Consider the following 23153-nt stretch of genomic DNA (forward strand, 5'->3'; position numbering starts at 1 on the left):
ATATAGTACACAAAAGCCTGCCTAAATACTTCATTCAGTATTCCAGAACAAAGATCCCATTGCTGTGCATCAGGTGCCTGAGAGACTGTCATAGTGAACAGTTTACATGTCAGAGTTACCACCTCCTTTATAATTAACTGCATGCAAATTTCTGTGAGAAATATTTTATATGAACGTCACTTTTATAAAATATGTGGGACTGTCCAGATCTTAATGTATGCACAGAATAGGGTTTTTTTTCCCCAAAAGATCCAAGTGGGACTTGAATTTCTGTACTATTGTAAAGCCAACTTTTAAAATGTATTTAGTTTCTAAGCCTTTAAATAAGGCATTTATTGTTCAGAGGATTTATACTCCATACAATTCCTGATGCATACACCTACAGCAGGAAGGTACAGTTTTTGTTTTTGTTTTTAAAGGGTAAACATATGTGAACTCCTACAGCCAAGAAGCACTCGTGCTGAAAGATATACTGCTAGTATGTTTTCCTAGGTGGATCTTGACAAAATGCCAATTTTTGTGCTGGCCAGAAAATTTGAGATCTTGCTCAGTCATTGATGTCTAGATAACACTGAGCAGTTGTGAGTGAAAATTCAAAGGAAGTGTTCAGAGCAGCCTTTTAAAGTGCTTTTCATATTGTAACTTCTTATCCTCCTGTTTTGGCTCTTGACTCTTTAATATTAGCCCATGTGCTCTTTTCCTTAAGGGCTATCCAAAATAATTAAATAATTTTAAAATGGTACTTTTTTAAAGCGAATTTGGAGTTTATTAAATAAAGATTAAATATTATTCATCTGGGTCAAACTACATGTTACTCTGCTATGAGTTATGACCTTTACCTAAGAATTTTTTCTTTCAGAGGGCCTGTGCAGGCTTGGAAACTTCCTGTAATGATAAAGGCTTTAAAAAATCTTTAGCCTTTTGCTCACCTCTAAAATTGCCATACATTTGCATTTTTCAAAGAAAAGCTTCCATCTGAGGAAGGAAAGCTAAGTATTAATGCTTGCTGGGAAGTGGAGCTAAGGGATGCACCTTCCTTGTATCCTACAAACATTATTCCCATCTCTTTCTCTGCTCTTTAACCTGCTTTCAACCTGCTTCATGAGAAATTACTAAGGACATAATATTAAGAGGAGTATTTAGCAAGCTTTTCCCCCTTAGATTCAGTTTACACTTTTAAGCATATTTAAAAGACAGGAGTAAATAATTTAACTTACTGATACGTAAGTATAATGTTTCATATAAAAAGTGCACCTTTTCATTAAACAAGGTGAAACAGATGCAGTGTTCCTGGTTTCAGCCTGGAAAAGGTGGGGGTGGGGGTATCAAATATCTATAATTAACAGAAATGGTTAATAATTTAGAAAGACCTTTCTTATGGTGATAGCATGTTGAATGTTTTTTAGCTTCCCACTTATAGGAAATGCCAGAGAGGCTCACGATTGAAAAAAATTAAGTAGATCTAGGTTATGTGGCATGTACTATCTCTTCTTTTCCAGTCTTCTCCAGCCACAACTGTTACATCTCCCAATTCTACCCCAGCAAAAAGTATTGATACATCTCCTCCAGTTGATCTTTTTGCAACGTCTTCAACGACGGCTCCAGTAAGGTTAGTTTGGCTGCAAATATAATACTTAGTTTTAAAATATTGGGTACTTACAAGATGCTATAAAGTGTGCTCCTTCCTTCATACCCCTTAAATTTCTCAGGTGATGGAAGACAAAGTCTTTTGTAAAAGCATGACAAACAAAAACCAAAACACATATGTGAAACTTCAGTGTACAAATCACACCCACCCACAACCCTTGATGTTCTGGGGGGAAAAACAGGTCATAACAGGCTGTAGGCATACCTTGCTCCTTGTCTATGTGTCCCATAAATTCTGTGTAGATTAATCACTAATAAGGTATAAATGAGCTTTATCAATCTGGAAATTATGGCTTTCAAAGCCTAACTTATCTGGAGAACATAGATTGGGGAAAGTCAATATAAGATTACAATGATTTGTACAGTTCTAATTATATTCTTGAATATGCCATTATTTTTGTTTAATTCTTTGCAAATTAATTAAAAATCTTTCACAGAATTACTTCTATGATTTTTATCCAAAGACTTTTTGGTGTGGGTTTTTTTCCCCTTATAATAGTGCTTCCAAGCCTTCCAGTGATCTTCTGGATCTTCAACCAGACTTCACATCTGCTCCTACACAAGCAGCTTCAGCAGCTGCCACTGGTGGGACAACTTCATGGGGAGGTAAAACTTTTATGATTTTAGTTCCCCAAAAGATAATTTCAGGATAAATCTGGAATGCCGACCATACTCTCTTAATCCACCTCCTTATGTCTAAGACTATTTGTGCTGATTATAACTATTTTGTAAATCAGACTTTCCCAGCCTTTTAGTCCTCCAGATGTGTCAGACTACATTATTCCTACTCACCAGCCATCAGAGATAATGAGTCTAACACCTCTGGAAATCATGAGTTTGAGGAGGGCTGTTACAGCTTTCTGTATTTGCTTTCATTATATGATGTGCATTAACAGCAGTAAGATAAATCAACCAAAGGTGGCATTCTGAAGAATCAGTAATGTACCATTTACTAGAAGAGATTTCAGTATAGGAAAGCCTTCTTGTTTACATTTCTAACTATGCATAAAACAGTGACAAAGTCTCAAGATGCAAATAAAATATTTTTTGACAAAGTCCAGCAAGACTGAGTGGACTTTGACTATAGACTAAGCACCTTTAGTTCTGAATGGGATTGCACTTCTCCAGATAGAATTGGTTTGCAGTTCGGGAGTTTTCCTAGACTCTCAGCTCCTGCTCAAAGAGCGGGTGGCAGCAGGGCCAAGAAAACCTTCACACAGGTTTGTTTAATCTGCCACTTGCACCTCTTCCTGGACCAGGAGGCCCTTTTCACAATTACTTATGCCTTCATCACCTTGTCTGTGAACTAATCAGTGCTGCCCTTGAAGAGTGCATGCTAAATGCAGTGGTGCAAGCAGTTATGGGCATGTCACAGTAGGCCCATGTAACATCTCTATTACCCAAGTCGTGCTGGGTAAAGTAGGTTTCCAGATACAATTGCAGATGCTGATTGTCATCTTCAGAGCCCTACAGGGCATAAAGCCTGGTTATTTCAGGGACTGTCTCCTGTTATTTCTGCCCGTTCCATAAGATCAGACAGAGATGGCATGGTCTAGGTCTCATCCATTAATCAGTGTGCCATACTGATGGTAAATGGGAGGCGTACCTTCTGTGTTGCAGCACTTGCCCTCTGGAACAGCATCCCCTCGGAGATTGAAATTACCCCAAATCTTGTTTCCTTTGAAAACCTAGCTCTTTCCTCAGATTCTAGGCTAAGGTGGGGCATGGGCTCCTTCTATAAGAGGTTTTATGGGATTTTAGTGGATATTTGTTCCACCAGGATGACCATCTCTTTTCTATTTTGCTTCAGATTTTATACTTTTGCTTTTAATTTGTGTGCTGCTCAGTTATCAATGAATTGGCCAACCTTAAAAATGTGAATGATGATGATGCAGCAGCTCCTAGTAAACTCCTAGTAAACAAAACTATTTGTTTCCTGCCATGAGCTGGTCTTCTAATTAAACTTTTCATTGGTGTCCTGGGGCTTTTGTATACCTTTTTCTTGTGTTTTGCTGCATCCTTCCAGTTAGTCTATCAATTTTTACATGTGATAAAATCGTTCTTGAAAGAAGTCAACATAATAATAATAATGTACTAAATTTATATGCACAACTCTCCTGGTGCTGATTTAAATAACAATTATAATAATTAGTAATAATTAAGACAAAAATAATTCTTAGCATTAGCAAGGCTCATATTAATGTTAACTTTAAAAAGTGTTAGAATAAACAATGCAGCATTATTTTTTAACTTTGGACTATTTGAAATACTTGCAGTTCCAATGTGTAGGTGTACTTAGCCTTGAGTGTCTAGTACAGTAATTCATGCTAGTTCTCTGCCATAAATAGGCATACAGTCAGTGAGGTTCATACACTGCATACTATCAGTTTCATCTCTGTTGTTCTCAACTCACAGTGCCCAGTGGTAAGACTGTGAGATCTCCCTCATATTCAGGTACAAATAACTGATAGCAGAAGTTTCATAATTTCAGTTCAGGAGCTGCTATTAAAAATAGGTTTCTAGTACCTCTAGAAGGAAAAATATACACAATGCCAAGTGGTACTTTTGGTATCTGTCTCTCTTGTATATGGAACAAGAAAAAGTGAATTCCTAAAAAAAAAAAAAAAAAGACTTCCAAAACTTTTGGAGAAATTGGTCAGATATGATATTGTGGGAGCATATCAGAGGTATTCAAAGATCATGACTGCCATTCACAAAATGATTGTCACAGTGTCTGTGGACAGTTGCAAAACCCATTTATCAGAAGGAAAACTGGCGCAGTTGCTCCCTATCCAAATCCAAAAAAATGAAGATGGCTAGGAAGGCTGGTTTTTTTTTTTTTGGCAACATGTCAGCTTGCTTTTTAATTTTTGTTTAAAATTAAAATAATCTTTTACAAATGTTAAAGAGTAGTGGGCATCAAGAGAGAAATTTGCAGGAATTTTGACACCCAAAGGTGCTATTTTGAGGGTCCTAGATGCATACTATACTTAATTTTCAATCTGTAAAGGATTTTACAGGACGGTTAGCAGCCAACGGTGCTGGTGGTGAACGGCGAATCCGATGTTCTAAGGATCAACACGCCATTGGAACCTGGAATGTAAGATCTATGAGCCAGGGCAAATTGGATGTGGTTATTGGTGAGATGTCAAGATTAAAGATAGACATTTTGGGCATCAGCGAACTGAAATGGACTGGAATGGGCCACTTCGCATCAAATGACCACCAGATCTACTACTGTGGACAAGAGGACCACAGAAGAAATGGAGTAGCCTTCATAATTAATAGTAAAGTGGCTAAAGCAGTGCTTGGATACAACCCAAAAAACGACAGAATGATCTCAATTCGAATTCAGGGCAAGCCATCTAACATCACAGTGATCCAAATATACGCCCCAACCACAGATGCTGAAGAAGCTGAAGTAGAGCAGTTCTATGAGGATCTGCAGCACCTACTGGACAACACACCTAAAAGAGGTGTTATTTTCATCACAGGAGACTGGAATGCTAAGGTAGGCAGTCAAATGACACCTGGAATTACAGGTAAGCATGGCCTGGGAGAACAAAATGAAGCAGGACATAGGCTGATAGAATTTTGCCAGGACAACTCACTCTGCATAACGAACACTCTCTTCCAACAACCTAAGAGACGGCTTTATACATGGACTTCACCAGATGGACAACACCGAAATCAGATTGACTACATCCTTTGCAGTCAAAGGTGGCAGTCATCTATACAGTCGGTAAAAACAAGACCTGGAGCTGACTGTAGTTCAGATCACGAACTACTTCTTGCACAATTTAGGATCAGACTAAAGAGATTAGGGAAGACCCACAGATCAGCTAGATATGAGCTCACTAATATCCCTCAGGAATATGCAGTGGAGGTAAAGAATCGATTTAAGGGACTGGACTTAGTAGATAGGGTCCCGGAAGAACTCTGGACAGAAGTTCGCAACATTGTTCAGGAGGCGGCAACAAAATACATCCCAAAGAAAGAGAAAACCAAGAAGGCAAAGTGGCTGTCTGCTGAGACACTAGAAGTAGCCCAAGAAAGAAGGAAAGCAAAAGGCAACAGTGATAGGGGGAGATATGCCCAATTAAATGCAAAATTCCAGAGGTTAGCCAGAAGAGATAAGGAATTATTTTTAAACAAGCAATGTGCGGAAGTGGAAGAAGACAATAGAATAGGAAGGACAAGAGACCTCTTCCAGAAAATTAGAAACATTGGAGGTAAATTCCAGGCAAAAATGGGTATGATCAAAAACAAAGATGGCAAGGACCTAACAGAAGAGAAGAGATCAAGAAAAGGTGGCAAGAATATACAGAAGACCTGTATAGGAAGGATAACAATATCGGGGATAGCTTTGACGGTGTGGTCAGTGAGCTAGAGCCAGACATCCTGAAGAGTGAGGTTGAGTGGGCCTTAAGAAGCATTGCTAATAACAAGGCAGCAGGAGACGACGGCATCCCAGCTGAACTGTTCAAAATCTTGCAAGATGATGCTGTCAAGGTAATGCATGCTATATGCCAGCAAATTTGGAAAACACAGGAATGGCCATCAGATTGGAAAAAATCAACTTACATCCCCATACCAAAAAAGGGAAACACTAAAGAATGTTCAAACTATCGAACAGTGGCACTCATTTCACATGCCAGTAAGGTAATGCTCAAGGTCCTGCAAGGTAGACTTCAGCAATTCATGGAGCGAGAATTGCCAGATGTACAAGCTGGGTTTAGAAAAGGCAGAGGAACTAGGGACCAAATTGCCAATATCCGCTGGATAATGGAAAAAGCCAGGGAGTTTCAGAAAAACATCTATTTCTGTTTTCTTGACTATTCTAAAGCCTTTGACTGTGTGGACCATTACAAATTGTGGCAAGTTCTTAGCGGTATGGGGATACCAAGTCATCTTGTCTGCCTCCTGAAGAACCTGTATAACGACCAAGTAGCAACAGTAAGAACAGACCACGGAACAACGGACAGGTTTAAGATTGGGAAAGGAGTACGGCAGGGCTGTATACTCTGACCCTACCTATTCAACTTGTATGCAGAACACATCATGCGACATGCTGGGCTTGAGGAATCCAAGGCTGGAGTTAAAATCACTGGAAGAAACATTAACAATCTCAGATATGCAGATGATACCACTTTGATGGCTGAAAGCGAAGAGGAACTGAGGAGCCTTATGATGAAGGTGAAAGAAGAAAGTGCAAAAGCTGGCTTGCAACTAAACCTCAAAAAAACCAAGATTATGGCAACCAGCTTGATTGATAACTGGCAAATAGAGGGAGAAAATGTAGAAGCAGTGAAAGACTTTGTATTTCTAGGTGCGAAGATTACTGCAGATGCTGACTGCAGTCAGGAAATCAGAAGACGCTTAATCCTTGGAAGAAGAGCAATGACAAATCTCGATAAAATAGTTAAGAGCAGAGACATCACACTGACAACAAAGGTCCGCATTGTTAAAGCAATGGTGTTCCCCGTAGTAACGTATGGCTGCGAAAGCTGGACCATAAGGAAGGCTGAGAGAAGGAAGATCGATGCTTTTGAACTGTGGTGTTGGAGGAAAATTCTGAGAGTGCCTTGGACTGCAAGAAGATCAAACCAGTCCATCCTCCAGGAAATAAAGCCAGACTGCTCACTTGAGGGAATGATATTAAAGGCAAAACTGAACTACTTTGGCCACATAATGAGAAGACAGGACACCCTGGAGAAGATGCTGATGCTAGGGAGAGTGGAAGGCAAAAGGAAGAGGGGCCGACCAAGGGCAAGGTGGATGGATGATATTCTAGAGGTGACGGACTCGTCCCTGGGGGAGCTGGGGGTGTTGACGACCGACAGGAAGCTCTGGCGTGGGCTGGTCCATGAAGTCACGAAGAGTCGGAAGCGACTGAATGAATAAACAACAACAATGGATTTTACAAAGAAATGCCATTAAAATGAATTTCAAAGTTTCATTTTTGTAATGAATTTTAACCTCAGAATAATATTTTTAATACAGTGTTTATTTGTAGTGTTGTTATTCTATTGTACATTTCAAACAACCATATCCTGAAGGTTTCATGTCGTGAAGCAACCTGTGGTTGAATCTAAAGAAATTCTGAAATGCTGATCCTGAAATGTTTTCTCGTTTTACATTTGATTGGCCTATAACAAAAGCACTATATCCCTAACTGTTCTCTCCTTCTCTAGAAGGAATTTGAACATTTTCTAACATCTACTGAGAATATTGAACCTATCATAAAACCAACCACACGCAGATTTTAGTCACTCAAAAATAGTATTGTAAGTCATGTAACGTTTTTGTTGAAGAGTGCCTTTATCCCCTTTTGATCTGTGCTTGTACTGCTTCTAACAATGCCCAGAGGTGCAACCTTGTCTGTTGTAGCAAAACTCAGTTGTGAAAACTAACATAAGTATTATGGGTTAAGATTTTTGGTGGCATCCTTTACCACATCTGAAAGTAGCAGGCCAGGTTATGTGGTGCACACCCACCTTTATTCTCTAACAGAAAAAGAGGCCAGGAGACTTGGGCAACTCAATTAGGATTGCTTCTTGGCCTTTGGGCTAAGATCATGTGTAACATATATGAGTAAGCAATTAGGATGCTCTCCCTTCAGCATTTGCCACTTGAGTTGGTTCCCTCAATCTTCATAGTGGTAAAGCCAGTCCTGTCCAAGAGGTCTTCTTTATTTCATTGCATTTGTTTAATGTATACTTTGGCAGTGCTAGAGAAGAGGGAGGAAAAGAAATGTATTGTCAGCTGCATGCTTTCTTCTATGCATCTGCTTGCTCAGGAGGTCAGACGTAAAGAGAAAATCTTATTTATGTCCTATCATGGAGAACAATGTACATAGATCTTCCTTTCCTGAGGCTTAATGAAATATTGTCCTTAACTATCTTTTTCCTTCCCCAGTTTGCCCTATCAAAGCAAGAATTGTTTAGTCCATCCACATATATCTGAATTGTCTCAAGAGCCTTTCCAGGCAGGATGAAAGGAATATTATTTTTAATCCTATATCTACATCAACACTGCTCCAACAATAATGTAGTCTGACAATGGAGGGATTGTATTCCTGCAGGATCTAGATTTTTATTTTGGCAAATATAGAAGATATAATACCTTCACTAGAAATAAGTAATGCTCAAACTGGGCAAGTTTTACAAAATAATTACTTTCTGGGGGAGCAGAAGCTTTTGTTAGGATTGATCAAAGATATGACTTTTCCCTTATTTCTAAAGAACAGCATTACATTTGTGTCTAACTATAATGGAGGCAAATTGCTATTGAGGACCAGTGATGTCAGATGAATTAGCTAATTACTGCCAAAAGATTCCATGATCATAATTCACAAAATCCCCCAATGATAGTAGTGAATGTGGGTAATATCAAGATAAGCAGCAGCACAGAAGCAAAAGGAGCAGTCATGAGTCATCTACACACCCTCACTTAACAACAAATCTTTTCTTTGAAGTACTAGAGAGGCAGAAGAACTGCAGCAAACAGGCCAACCAACAAGTTCAGTATGGCTTTGCAGCAAAATGCATTAAAGAACTGAATCTATAGTATACAAGAGCATGAATAGAGAACATGTACACACATTCACACATAGACACCAGAGTCATCAAATCAACCAGCCAACCAAATCATCAGAGAGGACATTTTGGGGAAGGAAAAACTATACTGGTTTGCTGAACTTGGGTCAATGTGTACAAGTATGTTTATGCTCTCTTGTCCTGTTGACTGTGGAACTTTTGGAGGGCCACAGAAGATGAAGATTCACTTAATTTGTAAAGGCAACATGAATTTCACCATGAGTCAGACAGAAGAACATGAATAGAGTATGCACAGTTATACTAGTTCGTCATGACTAAACTTATACAATATATGGATAGAAGCACATTATTGTTCAGAATATGTACACAAACCCATCATCTAAAATCCATCTATCTTGTCTTGAAGAATCTTTTAAGCAACAGCAGTAGCTTACTTCCAGACAGTCAATTCGTGGCATGATACAGCTGCAGGAGGGACAGCAATGTTTTTCTGTGTGGGCTGCTGGCCACAGCATTGCCTTTATTTTGCACATGCAGCATGTGATGTGTATGTGGCCTCAGCATTAGCATCTCCTTTTGACCCAGCTGCATACATGACTGAGCATAGCAGCATTGGCTGCAGGTGAAGGTGTGTGGGCCATGAGAGTGGAGAGAAGGGTAGGGAGAGGGATGCGGATGAACCCTGTACCAATTCAGGGAGTCTCATCCAGCATGAGCATCACTCAGGTGTTCAGAGACTGGAAGAAACTCTCACGCATCGTTATGTGAGCCAATGAGAGGCTCAGAGTACGATCCAGGTGAGTGGACATAAAAAAAAACCTTGATCCTCATCATTGGCCATATTTGGGCAGGCTGTTTTCAGTCTTCTGGAGGGCAAGATAAGGGGACTAATCCTCTATCTTTCCCACTGCAGGTCAGGAAAATCCCAAAGTAAAAGAGTCAGGTGCGAGGTGTCAGCGATGGGGTGAACCATGTCCCCTGCCTGGACAGAACTCTTCTCCTCAAGACACTGGTTGCGAGCGAGAAGTGTATATTGCTGAGAACCACGTCCGAGTCTGGGCAGAGCTTGACATTTGCTACTGTAATGGTCGCCTATCCCAAACACTCAGACTCACAAGAGGTTACTTAAATGAAATCTGATTTATTAGGGAAATTATGACAGGTACAAAGAAAGCTGAGAATGACTAAAAGCGCGCCAAATACAAACTAAAAACCCTTGGCTCCAAACGTAATCCCTCCCCCCTACCAGCCATAGCAACCACCCCCCTCCCAGGTGCTAGTAACCGTTTTCCACACATCCTGGGAAAACAACCTTGAATACATGAGATAACCCAAACACATTCCAACCCAGCAGCCAACAGATAAGAACTCCCCGAAGAGGAATCTTCCTCCCTTCTGAGATCAAACACGTATCAGGCTAATGACATGCGAAACGTTACGATGTACCAAGCACATTGAAACGGTGAACATGACATACTGCCCCCCCCCCAAAAAAACTAAGGACCCGGTTTGGAGGGGTAAGCCGTATGGAATCGAGTAACAAGTACAGGGGAAGCCATCGTGAGTGGCCACCCACTCAGGGTGGGGAAAGTGTTTCCAGCGAACTAGGTATTGCAGCGTGTTGCGAAGCTGGCGAGAGTCAAGAATTTCTTTTACTTCAAGGTGTTGTTGCCCATCAATTATGATGGGAGGAGGCGGCGGAGGTTGATCATGCCAGCAGTCAGAGCGAGTAAGGGTTTGAGCAAACTGCAATGAAAGACAGGGTGTAAGCGTTTCAAGTTATGCGGCAAATCAAGTTTAAAAGTCACAGGGTTGATTTGTGCGACAATAGGAAATGGACCCACAAACTTAGGAGCTAACTTTTTCGAAGGTTGAGAGGACTTGATGAACTTAGTAGACAGATATACCATGTCACCCACTTGAAACGCAGGGTGAGGGGCACGCTTTTTATCAGCGTGCTGTTTGTAAACAGCCTGGGTGTCCGCTAGTGCCTGCTGGATGACCGGCCAAGAGTCCGCCAGCTGTGTTGCCCATTTGGACGGTGAGGCAGGTGGGATGGACGGCTGTGGCAAGTCAGGGATAGGGACAAAATCCCTGCCATGTACGGTGCGAAAAGGGGTTTGACCGGTGCTTTGATGAACAGCGTTGTTGTAGGCAACCTCAGCAAAGGGAAGGAGGTCAACCCAGTCGTCCTGTTGATAATTCACGAAAGCACGCAGATATTACTCCAGTGTTGAATTTAGCGCCTCTGTGGCCCCGTCAGTCTCAGGATGCCACGCCGTGGACAATGCCTGTTTAGTGCCCAAAAGCTTTAAGAATGCCCGCCAAAATTGAGAGGTGAATTGTGTGCCCCTGTCCGAAATCAAGCGGGAGGGACATCCGTGTAACCTGTACACGTGTACAAGGAATAGGCGGGCCAATTGTGCTGAAGGAATGGAGACACATGGGGTAAAATGTGCTTGCTTGGAGAAATAGCCTTTTATGACCCAAATCACAGTTTTTCGTTGGCTAGGAGGCAACTCCACTATAAAATCCATGGACACCTCTTCCCAGGGGCAAGCGGGACTGGCCACTGGTTGCAACAAGCCTTGAGGCTTTCCCACTTTACGTTTAGACATAGCACACACAGAACAAGACGCCACATAATCCTTCACATCTTTGCGCAATGTGGGCCACCAAAACTGTCTGCGGACGAGGTGCAATGTTTTTACAAAACCAAAATGCCCAGCCAGCTTATTGTGCGAACGAAGTAAAACCTCCTTTCGCAAGCTGTCAGGGACATAGAGACGGTTGGATTTCCAAGCGAATCCCCGATCAAAAGTAACATTGTCTCTATTGGCTAGCAACCAAGTGTCAGTTTTCTGCTCCTTTAGAAACTTTTGTTGCAATTGAGACAAAATGGACAAGGTGCCTTGCGGTGCGGAATCACTGCCGACTGGCTGCTGCGCACGGGCTTGGCTGCGGGTCACAGCAGGCATCCCTAGCTGTGGCTGTGTCCACAGTGTGCTAACCACCTCTGGCGCGGCGCTGGAGTCCTGGGGTTGCCGGGACAGCGCATCTGCTAAAAAGTTCTTTTTCCCTGGGATAAACTTCAGCTTGAAGTTGAAGCGGTTAAAGAACTGAGCCCAGCGGACTTGTTTAGGGCTCAGCTTGCGAGGGGTATTAAGGGCTTCCAAGTTCTTATGGTCAGTCCACACCTCAAATGGGTGATTAGCCCCTTCCAGCAAATGGCGCCAAGAGTCCAAAGCCGCTTTAACTGCAAAAGCCTCCTTTTCCCACACATGCCAATGTCTCTCTGTCTCAGAGAATTTGCGGGACAGGTAGGCACATGGTTTTAAGCACCCTGCCCCATCGGCTTGCAACAACAGGGTTCCAATAGAATAATCAGAGGCATCCACCTGAACAACAAAAGGCTTGGAGGGGTCAGGATGTTGTAAAATAGATTCCTGTGTAAAAGACTCCTTCAGCTTGTCGAACGCCGCCTGACAAGCCGGAGTCCATCTAAGCAGCGCGCCTGGGTTTTTTACCCGGCGGGTTTCTCCCCACCCCCTTTGTCCTAAGTAAATCAGTCGGGTAAGGTTATTTCAGCGAACCCCTTTATGAACAACCTGTAGTAATTGCTGAACCTCAGGAAACTTTGAAGTTGCCTACGGGTGCGGGGTTTTTCCCATTCTAAGATAGTCTGGATTTTAGCAGGATCCATTTCTATGCCTTTATCTGAGATCCGGTACCCCAGATAATCAATTTGTGTTTGATGGAAGGCACATTTTGACAGTTTGGCATACAACTCAGCATTCCTTAGTTTGCGAAGCACCTGCTTAACCAAATGTACATGTTCTTCCAGAGTTTCAGTATAAATCAATACATCATCTAAGACCAATACCCCTTTAAACAGATGTTCATGTAGTACTTCATTGATCAATTGCATAAACACCCCAGGGGCCCCAGCCAAACCAAAGGGTAAAACCTTATATTGAAAACCTCCCAACGGGCAATTGAATGCCGTTTTCCATTCATCCCCCTCCCGGATCCTCACACGGTAATAGGCTTCCCTTAAGTCCAGTTTTGAGAAGATTTTCCCCTTTGCCAGATGTGATAACATATCTTTTATCAAAGGCAGGGGATATTTATTTGATATTGAGACTGCATTGAGCCCACGGAAATCGGTACAGAGTCTTAATGTCCCATCTTTCTTCGGGCGGAAGAGGACCGGTGCCCCCACTGGCGAGCTAGCTGGTTCAATGAACCCTCTTGCCAAGTTTTTGTCCACAAACTCCCTTAACAAAGTTAGTTCCTTCTGAGTCATTGAGTAAATCTTTGTCTTAGGCAATTGGGTGTTAGGCACCAGCTCAATGGCGCAATCAGTTTTCCGATGAGGAGGCAGTTGATCCACTTCTTTCTCCCCAAACACATCAGCAAAGACCTGGTACTCCTCCGGTAGACCCTCAAGAGGAGGGGTTGGGTACTGCAGAGTCGCAGCTGCCGCTACCCCCACCACCACCTCTGGGGCTTCAGTTCCCTCTGGTGCTTGGTAAAATCCGTCCCTAAAGGTTACAGTTCGGTAGACCCAATTTATCTGAGGATTCTGCTGGACCAACCAGGGGACACCCAAAACCACCAAAGGACCCCCCACCGGAGCCACTACAAATGACAACCCTTCCCGGTGGCTACCCATCTGCAAGGCTACCAAACCGGTGAAATGCGTGACCGGTTTGCCCCCGGCCATGGACCCATCCAATTGGGTGAAAGCAATGGGTCGTTGCAATGGGAAGGTGGGTAACTCCAAGGCAGCTACCACGTCGGGATGCATTAAGCACCGTGAGCACCCAGAATCGATCATCGCCCACACTTCTATCGTCTTTGAATGGGATCCCAATTTTACTTTCACAGTGAGAATGCGATAGTTGCCACTCACCGACACCGGCTCGTGCCCCTCTTCTACCACCTGCCCTGCGGCACCCTTTAGAGCAGGTGGCTGGCGTTTCCCACCGGCTGTAGCAATTCTGGTTCACCTTTGTCCCTGTAGAACGGCACGCTTTCCAGCTCGCTGTCGGCCACAGCTGCTTTCATTTTCCTCGGTAGAGAAGGGGACTTCGCAGTCGATTTCCCCTGCTGGTCCTCACCCTTCGCCCTCGGGCACGCCGCTGCGCGGTGCCCCTCCTTGCCACAGCGCAGGCACTGCCCCTTCGTGTAACGCCACTCCTTCTCTTCCCAGGAACGTCCGGATCGTCCAAAGGAGCCCGAGGGGCGGGTGGGCTTGCCATCTCGCCTCGACTTTGTTGCTCGTCTCTGCGCAAACACCTCGTGGGCATGCTCAGCCTTTCCAGCGAGCTGGATCCACCCGTACAAACTGTCAGGGTCATCTCGCCCCAGCGACCAGTGCAGCACTTCGGTGTTTAAACCATCTTTGAACAGCTCTATGACAGTTGCCTGCAACCAATCTTCCACCTTCCCTGCTAGCGCTTTAAATTCCAGCGCGTAGTCAGCCACAGTTCTCGATCCCTGCTTGAGTTATTTCAAGGCACGCTTCGCCCGTTCCTTTGCTAGTGGATCCTCGAAATGATGCTGTAGAGCCCAGAGGAATTCATCGAATTTCTCCAGTTCAGGGGCTTCCGACTGGCACATCTGTACGTACCAGTCCGCTGCCCTCCCCTTAAGCTTGGTGGCAATGGTGATGATTTTCACTTTTTCCGATCGAAAAAGCGGCCCCCACTCTTCCATGTACCCTTTGGCATTCGTCAGGAAGAATGAGAGTTTTGTCGGGTCTCCGTCGAACTTGACCGAGAAGTCCCTCAATCCTCCGCCCGATGGGCTGCGTCCCCCCACTGGCGGTTCAGCCGCTCTGATAGGTCCCGCCCGCCTCCCCTCAGGGACGGGCGGCGACGCTAATTCCACCCTGGGAGCCCGATCCCCCTCTTTTGGGCGAGCTCCCCTTCTCCGTTCTGGGGACTGTGCCTGTGAGGAAGGGGTGGAATGCTGCTGGCTTGACCCCTCCCGCACCTCTTTCAGCGAACTCAGGTCCATGCTCATTTTCTGCAGAAAGAGCTCCAGGTAGTCCATCTTTGACTCTAGCACCCGGATTCGGTCTGGAGTGGGGGAGTCCCCCCTCGGCGGCACCTGTACCACCATTGGCGACAGCGGGTATCTCTGCCTCCAGGACAAGCCCCTCGCCTCCGAGAAGTCCCCCCAACTGTCGTCCCAGGTGACCAGTTCGCCCGGGGTTGTGACCGTGGTCTCTGGCGCGGTCTTCGTGCCTGTAGCTTCGCCTTCAGACCCCGAACTCGCCTCCTCTCGAATCGCTGAGAGTTCTCCCAGGGGGGCTCTGTCGGGGCACACCATGGTAGAATCGGGCTCTCCCTCACTCGACCCCTCATTCTCCATGAGTAACGCATCTGGATCGGTCATTGCCAGCACTCTCCCTCACCGGATCAGACGGACTTGTCTTTTCCTGGATAGGGGCCAGTGGGATTTGAAGTTTTGGATTCTCAGCTTTATGTAATGGTCGCCTATCCCAAACACTCAGACTCACAAGAGGTTACTTAAATGAAATCTGATTTATTAGGGAAATTATGACAGGTACAAAGAAAGCTGAGAATGACTAAAAGCGCGCCAAATACAAACTAAAAACCCTTGGCTCCAAACGTAATCCCTCCCCCCTACCAGCCATAGCAACCACCCCCCTCCCAGGTGCTGGTAACCGTTTTCCACACATCCTGGGAAAACAACCTTGAACACATGCGATAACCCAAACACATTCCAACCCAGCAGCCAACAGATAAGAACTCCCCGAAGAGGAATCTTCCTCCCTCCTGAGATCAAACACGTATCAGGCTAATGACATGCGAAACGTTACGATGTACCAAGCACATTGAAACGGTGAACATGACAGCTACCCAAAAACTGGAGTGGGTCTATCTTCTGTCCTCTGCTTGCTCAGCATGGAATGGAGTGTTCTGTGCTGCCTGTCAAGCTGACAAACAGTACCTTCCCCTGGAAATGGGCCATGAATGCCAGATAAAACAAGGTTGGCATGTTTGGGCATGTCATTCCCAAATCCTCTGCTAGAATTAAGGTTCTGGCTACTCTTGCTGTTGTTGGATAGCTTCTTCCTAGGCACAGCCTAATTTTCCTCAGTTGGACCACTTCTGGAAGAAGAAAGAGAATTTTCCAGAGGGAAATTGTCAAAGCAATTGTTGGAAGCACGAGGCAGAATGGTCAACAAGGGGGGTCCCAGAGGGTTTCCTGTGTCTCTGAATTCCAAGGCAGCTGCCTCCCCTGCCTCAGTATATTGGCATCATTGCATGTTGGGTTTCTCCCTTCCAAACTGCCAAATAAACTTACCGTTTTTGCAGTCTTGACCTGGAAGGGGCAAGAATCAAAGAACTTCATAGAATTTCTGCTCAGCTCTGTAGCCTCAAAGGTGGGGAAAGTTTAACTCATATATTGCTCATCAGTGGATGGATGACATGCTTCTTTAAAATGCAGGAAACCTGTATAACAACAACAACAACAAGTTTAAGACTTTGATATTATTGCTCATTAAAACCAAATTATAAAGCGGCTATCAGAATTATTGATTTGCATTCAAGCAGAGAAACCAAATTCAAGACTTTTCAAATGTCCTTGCATCTGGGATTTCTAAAATGAATGTTTAAAAACATGCATCTGTGCTGATTTTGCTACCAGTTGGATTGTGAAATGTGCCATTTCCTAAAACAGTGTTCAAGCTCACCTTGTGGTGGTGAAAAAATTAAATAACAGCTACTTGCCAAATGTATCAAGCTAACTCTTCCTCTTTCAAAGATAGTTTGTAGGTGGATAAGGCTGTGTCAGAAATGGGTTGAGATAAACCTTAGTCACTTAAGTCTTTGCTTCTAGGTGCTTTGAAAAAGGAAAAGAGACTGCATAATGTAAATCTGCAGGCCAAGTACCTGTGACATATCTGGACTTAGAGCAGCATCCTGTTGATTTGAAATAGCCCCACATTGGCAGAGAGTGACTTCTGAGTAGCATGCATGTTGACTTTCTTAACTCTCTTATTTCTTTACATTGCTGTCTTCTAATGGACATGTTACAGACCTCTTGGGAGAGGGTGAGTAATGCTTGATTTCTAAGCAGTTCCTCCAGCTGAAATATTTAAATATGCAACTAGACTAGGTCTGTCTCTTTTTAATTTACTTTACTGTACAATCTAGTGTTACTTTGGCCTTTTCTGCTTACTGTTCCTGTTTGATCTTCCTGTATGGACGCATGTAGACAGTTTGGCTGGATTTTCCAGTGTTACCTCTGAACCACAGATTTCAGATCCATTTGCACCAGAACCCATCCTAGCCCCTCCTGCTGCAACTGCTGATATAGCAACTACTTCTGCAACTGCCACTGCCACTACTACTGCTGCTGCTGCTGCTGCTGCTGAGGTGGATCTCTTTGGAGGTTAGTTTAGTCTTCTGCTACTACTTCCTCAACTGAAGAATGGGGAGGAAGGAGGAAACACTGATAAAATCTGGTAACTTTCTTCTCTTCACCTACAGAATTAATAAAACCAGATTCTTACGATACCTTGAAAAGAGGCCAAGTGTGCATATTACCTTGTGCAAAAATATGGTTCTTTGAAGTAATCTTCACAGGAATACTGTGGGGCTAACCTACACATGATAAATGGGTTGCATTACTGTAAATAGTGTGAATCTTTTTACTTGCAAATAGTGGGAAAGAAAAAATACGTTTGGGACCTGAAGAAAAATGTGATTTTCTTTTCTCCTGCTGATGGGTGGTCCCCAGTTCTGAAGCCATATTCAACCTGAATGGGAAACTCCAGTTAGTACCCCAGATGTATCAGCTATACTCTCTGGAGCAAGTTGAACTTTGGGTAACTAGGCAAAGAAACTGCTTACCAGAGATGCTGGGTAGAACCAATGCTGCACAGGCTTCTTTCCCTGAGAGACGATTCTCTATTGGCATTGCCACACTTGCCACCATCAGCCTTGTAATCCAAAAATTAGTACATCCCCCAAACTGACAGAAGTTGGCCCTTCTCTTGGCCTATTTGGTAAGCTGTAGTCTGCAGAATAATATAATTTGGCTAGATAAAAGTTTTTCAGGTGGAAAAGGACATACTGCAAAACAAACATACAATTGATTTAGTGATTCTTCAGGTAAGCAAAATGTTTCCAATGTAACAGCTATGAAATTTTATCCCATTTTCAGTATTTGCTTTCAGCATTTCAGTGTGGCTTTAGGGTAAACCTTCCTGTTTACCTTATCTAAGTAGAGTTTTTGAAATTGAAATATTCTCAGTTATTGGACAACTGCCATACAGTTTTCTGTAACGTGTTAAGCAAAAATGCTTAAATGCTTCATTTATGAAAATACCAGTTCAGCACAATGAGAATTTGGCAGACTCCATTTCCTGTTGCTTTTTTCCTATTACTTTGCTTTTTAGCAGATCTAAAGGCAGCTTTAACTTGTTCTGTTGCAGATCAGATGCATGTCTATGTCAGCTTTTTAGAATAGCAGGCAGCAGGATTTTTGTTTTTGAGGAACATTTTAACATTAAATTGTCTATATCTTAAGTTAATAGCATGTGAGCCTTTCTGTCTCTAGAGAAATTGTAAGGTTGATCTTTCCAGTGGGAAATTGCATGGCAGCAGAACCAACACTGTCCTGTTTTAATTCTGAATTGCCTTTTCAAAGTCCCCACCACGGTGGCTACTTCAGTCTTTCCCCTTTTCTTGTAATGATTTTGTTCAGCCTTGTCTTAATGCTGATGGAGTAGGCAGGGTGTGTAGTACAGTAACATAACCGTTAGAGAGTCAGTAATGAGGGGGAAATTGGTAAAAGTGTAGCTTCTACTTTTTTCACAGCTATAAGGTTACTGAGAGGCAGGAGATTTTCTAGACTTGAATCGAGAAAACTAGATCTAGCCTTTCACTTTTTCTCATTGCCCAGTAGGCGTTTCTAGGTGTCTCTAATTGCAGGAAGTGCAAATGGTATCCCATTATTTCTGAACCATGTAGCACAATATATACCACACTATACACTATATTTTTCTCTGCTAGTTGATAAAGGAGGGCTTGTTTTGATTAACTCTGAAGCCTAGTTTAGCATTGCATAAACAAGCTAGTGAGTTTTATCTCTGAGGATGCTAGAAAAGAAGAGTAGAATCAATCTCCTTATTTAAACTGACTGGAACTGGTCACTGATAATGTTTCCATGATGTAGTAAAGCTAAGCTTATCGTTAAAATTGCTTTGAAGTTTTGACTGTGAGATACCTGGGGGAAATGTAGTCAAGTGCCACTATTTTTCCTTCTGTGGTTTAAGCTACGACGACTTGGATTGGATTGGAGCTGCTATGCCCACTATGAGAGATACTTAATCTTTTCCTCGCTCCCTTTTGCTGACTAGAAATACTCTTGAAGGAGATTAAAAGAAATTCCTAGTGGCAAGAAAGTAGATACCAAAAGAATCAGTGGTATCAACAACACTGGAAAAGTAGTTTCAGCATAATACTGTTCTTTCTAACATCTCTGGCCCAAAATTAGCCGTTAACAAGCCATAAAATCCTGTTTGCTAAATGATGAACCAACCATACGTTGCCTGCGTGTCTTAATTGGGAATTAGTTTGAACTATGATTTATTGACACAAGCCAGAATTAAAAAACATGCCTTGATTTTGGCTATTTTCAATTATACTATATGAAGCAAGTTTAAACCCATTTCCCCCTTCCAAGAGTGTTCCTGAAAAAGAAATTGGGTCTGGATCCAGAGTCTTAAGCACACTTGTTCATGAAGTGCTAAAAGGAGATAAAGTTATAGCGGAATTAGCTTGGTGTGTGCAAGAGAGGGTAGACAATATGGTTGGCTTCCTACAATGAATGCAGTAGAGCCTTAGGGAGACAAATACTTAACGTTCTTTTGCAAACTCCACTTTTAAAGGTGCACACACCTCAGGCTTGACCAGTGCCTTCCAAGGGTATGAATTGCTCTTTGTGTCACTTATGTCAATAAATAAGGCCAATAATGTGACTTGTTTTAAAACCCTTGCTAAAATCTAAGAAAGCAGGTTGCTAAATAGGAAATTAATTAGACTCTAACCCTCAAACCTGATTTCAGAAACTTGTTTCCAAGTAGTGATTATATATGAATGTCTGTATGCAGAGAGTGGTGTTGGAGGAAAATTCTGAGAGTGCCTTGGACTGCAAGAAGATCAAACCAGTCCATCCTCCAGGAGATAAAGCCAGACTGCTCACTTGAGGGAATGATATTCAAGGCAAAACTGAAATACTTTGGCCACATAATGAGAAGACAGGACACCCTGGAGAAGATGCTGATGCTAGGGAGAGTGGAGGGCAAAAGGAAGAGGGGCCGACCAAGGGCAAGATGGATGGATGATATTCTAGAGGTGACGGACTCGTCCCTGGGGGAGCTGGGGGTGATGATGACCGACAGGAAGCTCTGGTGTGGGCTGGTCCATGAAGTCACGAAGAGTCGGAAGCGACTAAATGAATAAACAACAATGCAGAGAGACCCAGATACCTTCAAGCATATTATTTGATAGCATCAGTTCAATTCACTTCCTGAGAAGTGCAATATCATTAATTAAGTGAGATTTATTTAAATACTTTCCTAATTATCATAAAACATAGCAAGTCACATTCTTACTTCGGAAGAGGACTGGAAAGTTCTCTGTGCTTTGAAATTCAGCCTTTTTAGCTTTAAGTACTTTTTCTTATGTCCAAAAGGAAACAATATCTTTTTAATTGAAAAATTCGCCCAAGGGATTGGGTTAGAAGTGTGGCTACTAGAGCTGGCCTGTAAATACCTGAAACAACTACTGGAGGGCAGCAAAGTTACAGGAAGCCCTAACTCTTTGCTGCTGCCTACTGGTTGTTTGAATTTTTGCATTGCAGGTCTGGTAGTCGTACTAGACCTGAATTCCACCCCAAGATCATGCCTGAAGAGAACTGTGTTAGGCTACAGTGGCAAAAAATCAGGAGTTTGGTAGCACCTTTTCTAACTAACACATTTTGTTTTAAGGCATAAGTGTTCATGAGCTGCAGCTCACTTCATCAGATGCGTTCTATAAACTCACAAAAGCTGATGCCTTTTAATAAAATTGTTAGGAAAAGGTGCTACTAGATTTTTTTTGTCCCCAAGACCGGTATCTCTTGTCTCTTGCAGCATGTGGAAATAGTTTGTCTTCTGAATCAGTGGACCTAATGGAAGTGAAACAAAGCAGGAAAGTTGTGTTTATTTTAGGAATCTCAAGCTTTCTTTTAGAGGGGAAAAAAAGATTCCTTGCCTCGGTTCTCCAGTGCTTAACCAGCCAGGGCTAAGGAAAACATGTCTCATGATAATATCTGGTTTGAACTTCAAAAAACCCCATATGGCTTGGATGCAGGTTCTCTGACAGATCACTTTTTTTCGGATATAGTTATCCAGATTTCCTCAGAGTAGAGAGGTGCAGGGGGCCATCAGAGAGAGGTGGTTTTGGTAGTGATATTATAATTATGAATCAGCCTGCCTGGAGAAGCACGCCATCCCTGGAACCTTTTTTGGTACATGGTGAAGGTATCTCTCTCATATTATGTGACCAAGTAATTCTTCAAGGTATAACTGCAGAGAATTAGCTTTTAGAATTGGCTTTTAAAATAAAACCCTAAGACTTGTCAAATTACTGATGGTGTTATGAAAATGTAATTAAACCTATTGAAATATTAATATTACGTTTGTTGAATTCTTCCATGTTCAATTTCAGGAGTAGGAGACAAATTGAAATCCATTGATATGGGCATGTAACTATGGATTATTGGGGTATATGTATGGAATTTCCTGTGAATTTTCCTGTCAGTCTGAATACTTGGAGGAATGAAGGAAACCTAGCCTTCTACTTTATCAATAGAAAACTGTATGAAATAGCAATATAATTTAGGACAGCGTAGCTCAAACTACTCAATCCTACTCAGAGTTCTTAAAAATATATCTTTAAGCTGTTCAATTACTGGATTGTTTTTCTGATAATCCATCTGTTTAAGACAGTGTTTCTCAACCTTAGCAACTTTAAGCTGTGTGGACTTCAACTCCCAGGATTCCCCAGCCAGCATTGCTGACTGGAGAATTCTGGGAGTTGAAGTCCACACAGCTTAAAGTTGCCAAGGTTGAGAAACACTGGTTTAAGCGGTTGGCTATTAACATTTAACATTTCAGTGTAATTACTGTGGTCCAAGTCAAGAGAAATTGTAATTGTAAGACAAGTAACATTTATTAGTCTACTTCAGTTCCCCAATCTTAGATAAAAAATGAAACAATTTGACAGAACAGGAAAAGTTACTCTCTCAAATATATTGGTTATTGAATGATTTTATATTGTTTGTTTTTCTTTTCTTGGAGGTTACATGTGCATGCTGCTCAAAACCCTTATACAAGGAGCATTTTTCACCCTTAGCTTTTCTGCTTACCTTGCCTGTACTTGCAGACTGTCACAATCATCTGACCTAATATAATTACATTGGTTGAGTTTAGTTTGAAAACTGTTGGTAGTTGCACAAAACAAACACAACCTTCACCCTGTGAACTGACGTTTTGTATAAGGGATTTTTATGCCATTTAACTTGGTTCTTTTACTCTATTTTCTTCTTTTTTTATTATTCTTAATTTCTGTTTCTAACCCTGCACTCAAGATGCCTTTGCAGCTTCTCCTGGTGAAGCCCCTGCAGCACCTGAAGGGGCAGCAGCACCAGCCACCCCAACCCCTGTAGCCGCAGCTCTTGATGCATGCTCAGGAAATGGTGGGTTCCATCTCATTGGCTCGTCTGTCCTTGTTGTGTGTGTCGTACTAATTAAATAAACTTCATGGCAGGATGTTTGTCATTTAAGGTTCTTTTTTTTTTTTTTTAAGTTTTCTCGAAGTATTTGGACAAAAATTCTAATCAAACAAAATTGTGTCA

At 42.6% G+C, this 23153-nt stretch overlaps 1 protein-coding gene across 1 annotated transcript in view; it reads left to right on the forward strand.

The window, feature by feature from the left end:
* SNAP91 (synaptosome associated protein 91) overlaps positions 1–23153 on the forward strand; it is a 111141-nt gene that overhangs the window by 56131 nt on the left and 31857 nt on the right. Inside the window, exons 13-17 of the mRNA XM_063312564.1 lie at positions 1500–1609; positions 2147–2253; positions 17284–17298; positions 17463–17639; positions 22887–22994. Coding sequence (XP_063168634.1) covers positions 1500–1609; positions 2147–2253; positions 17284–17298; positions 17463–17639; positions 22887–22994 — 517 coding nt within the window. The remainder of the gene's footprint in view (positions 1–1499; positions 1610–2146; positions 2254–17283; positions 17299–17462; positions 17640–22886; positions 22995–23153) is intronic.

The sequence above is a fragment of the Candoia aspera genome, chromosome 1 (genome assembly GCF_035149785.1).
Source record: "Candoia aspera isolate rCanAsp1 chromosome 1, rCanAsp1.hap2, whole genome shotgun sequence".
NCBI lineage: Eukaryota > Metazoa > Chordata > Lepidosauria > Squamata > Boidae > Candoia > Candoia aspera.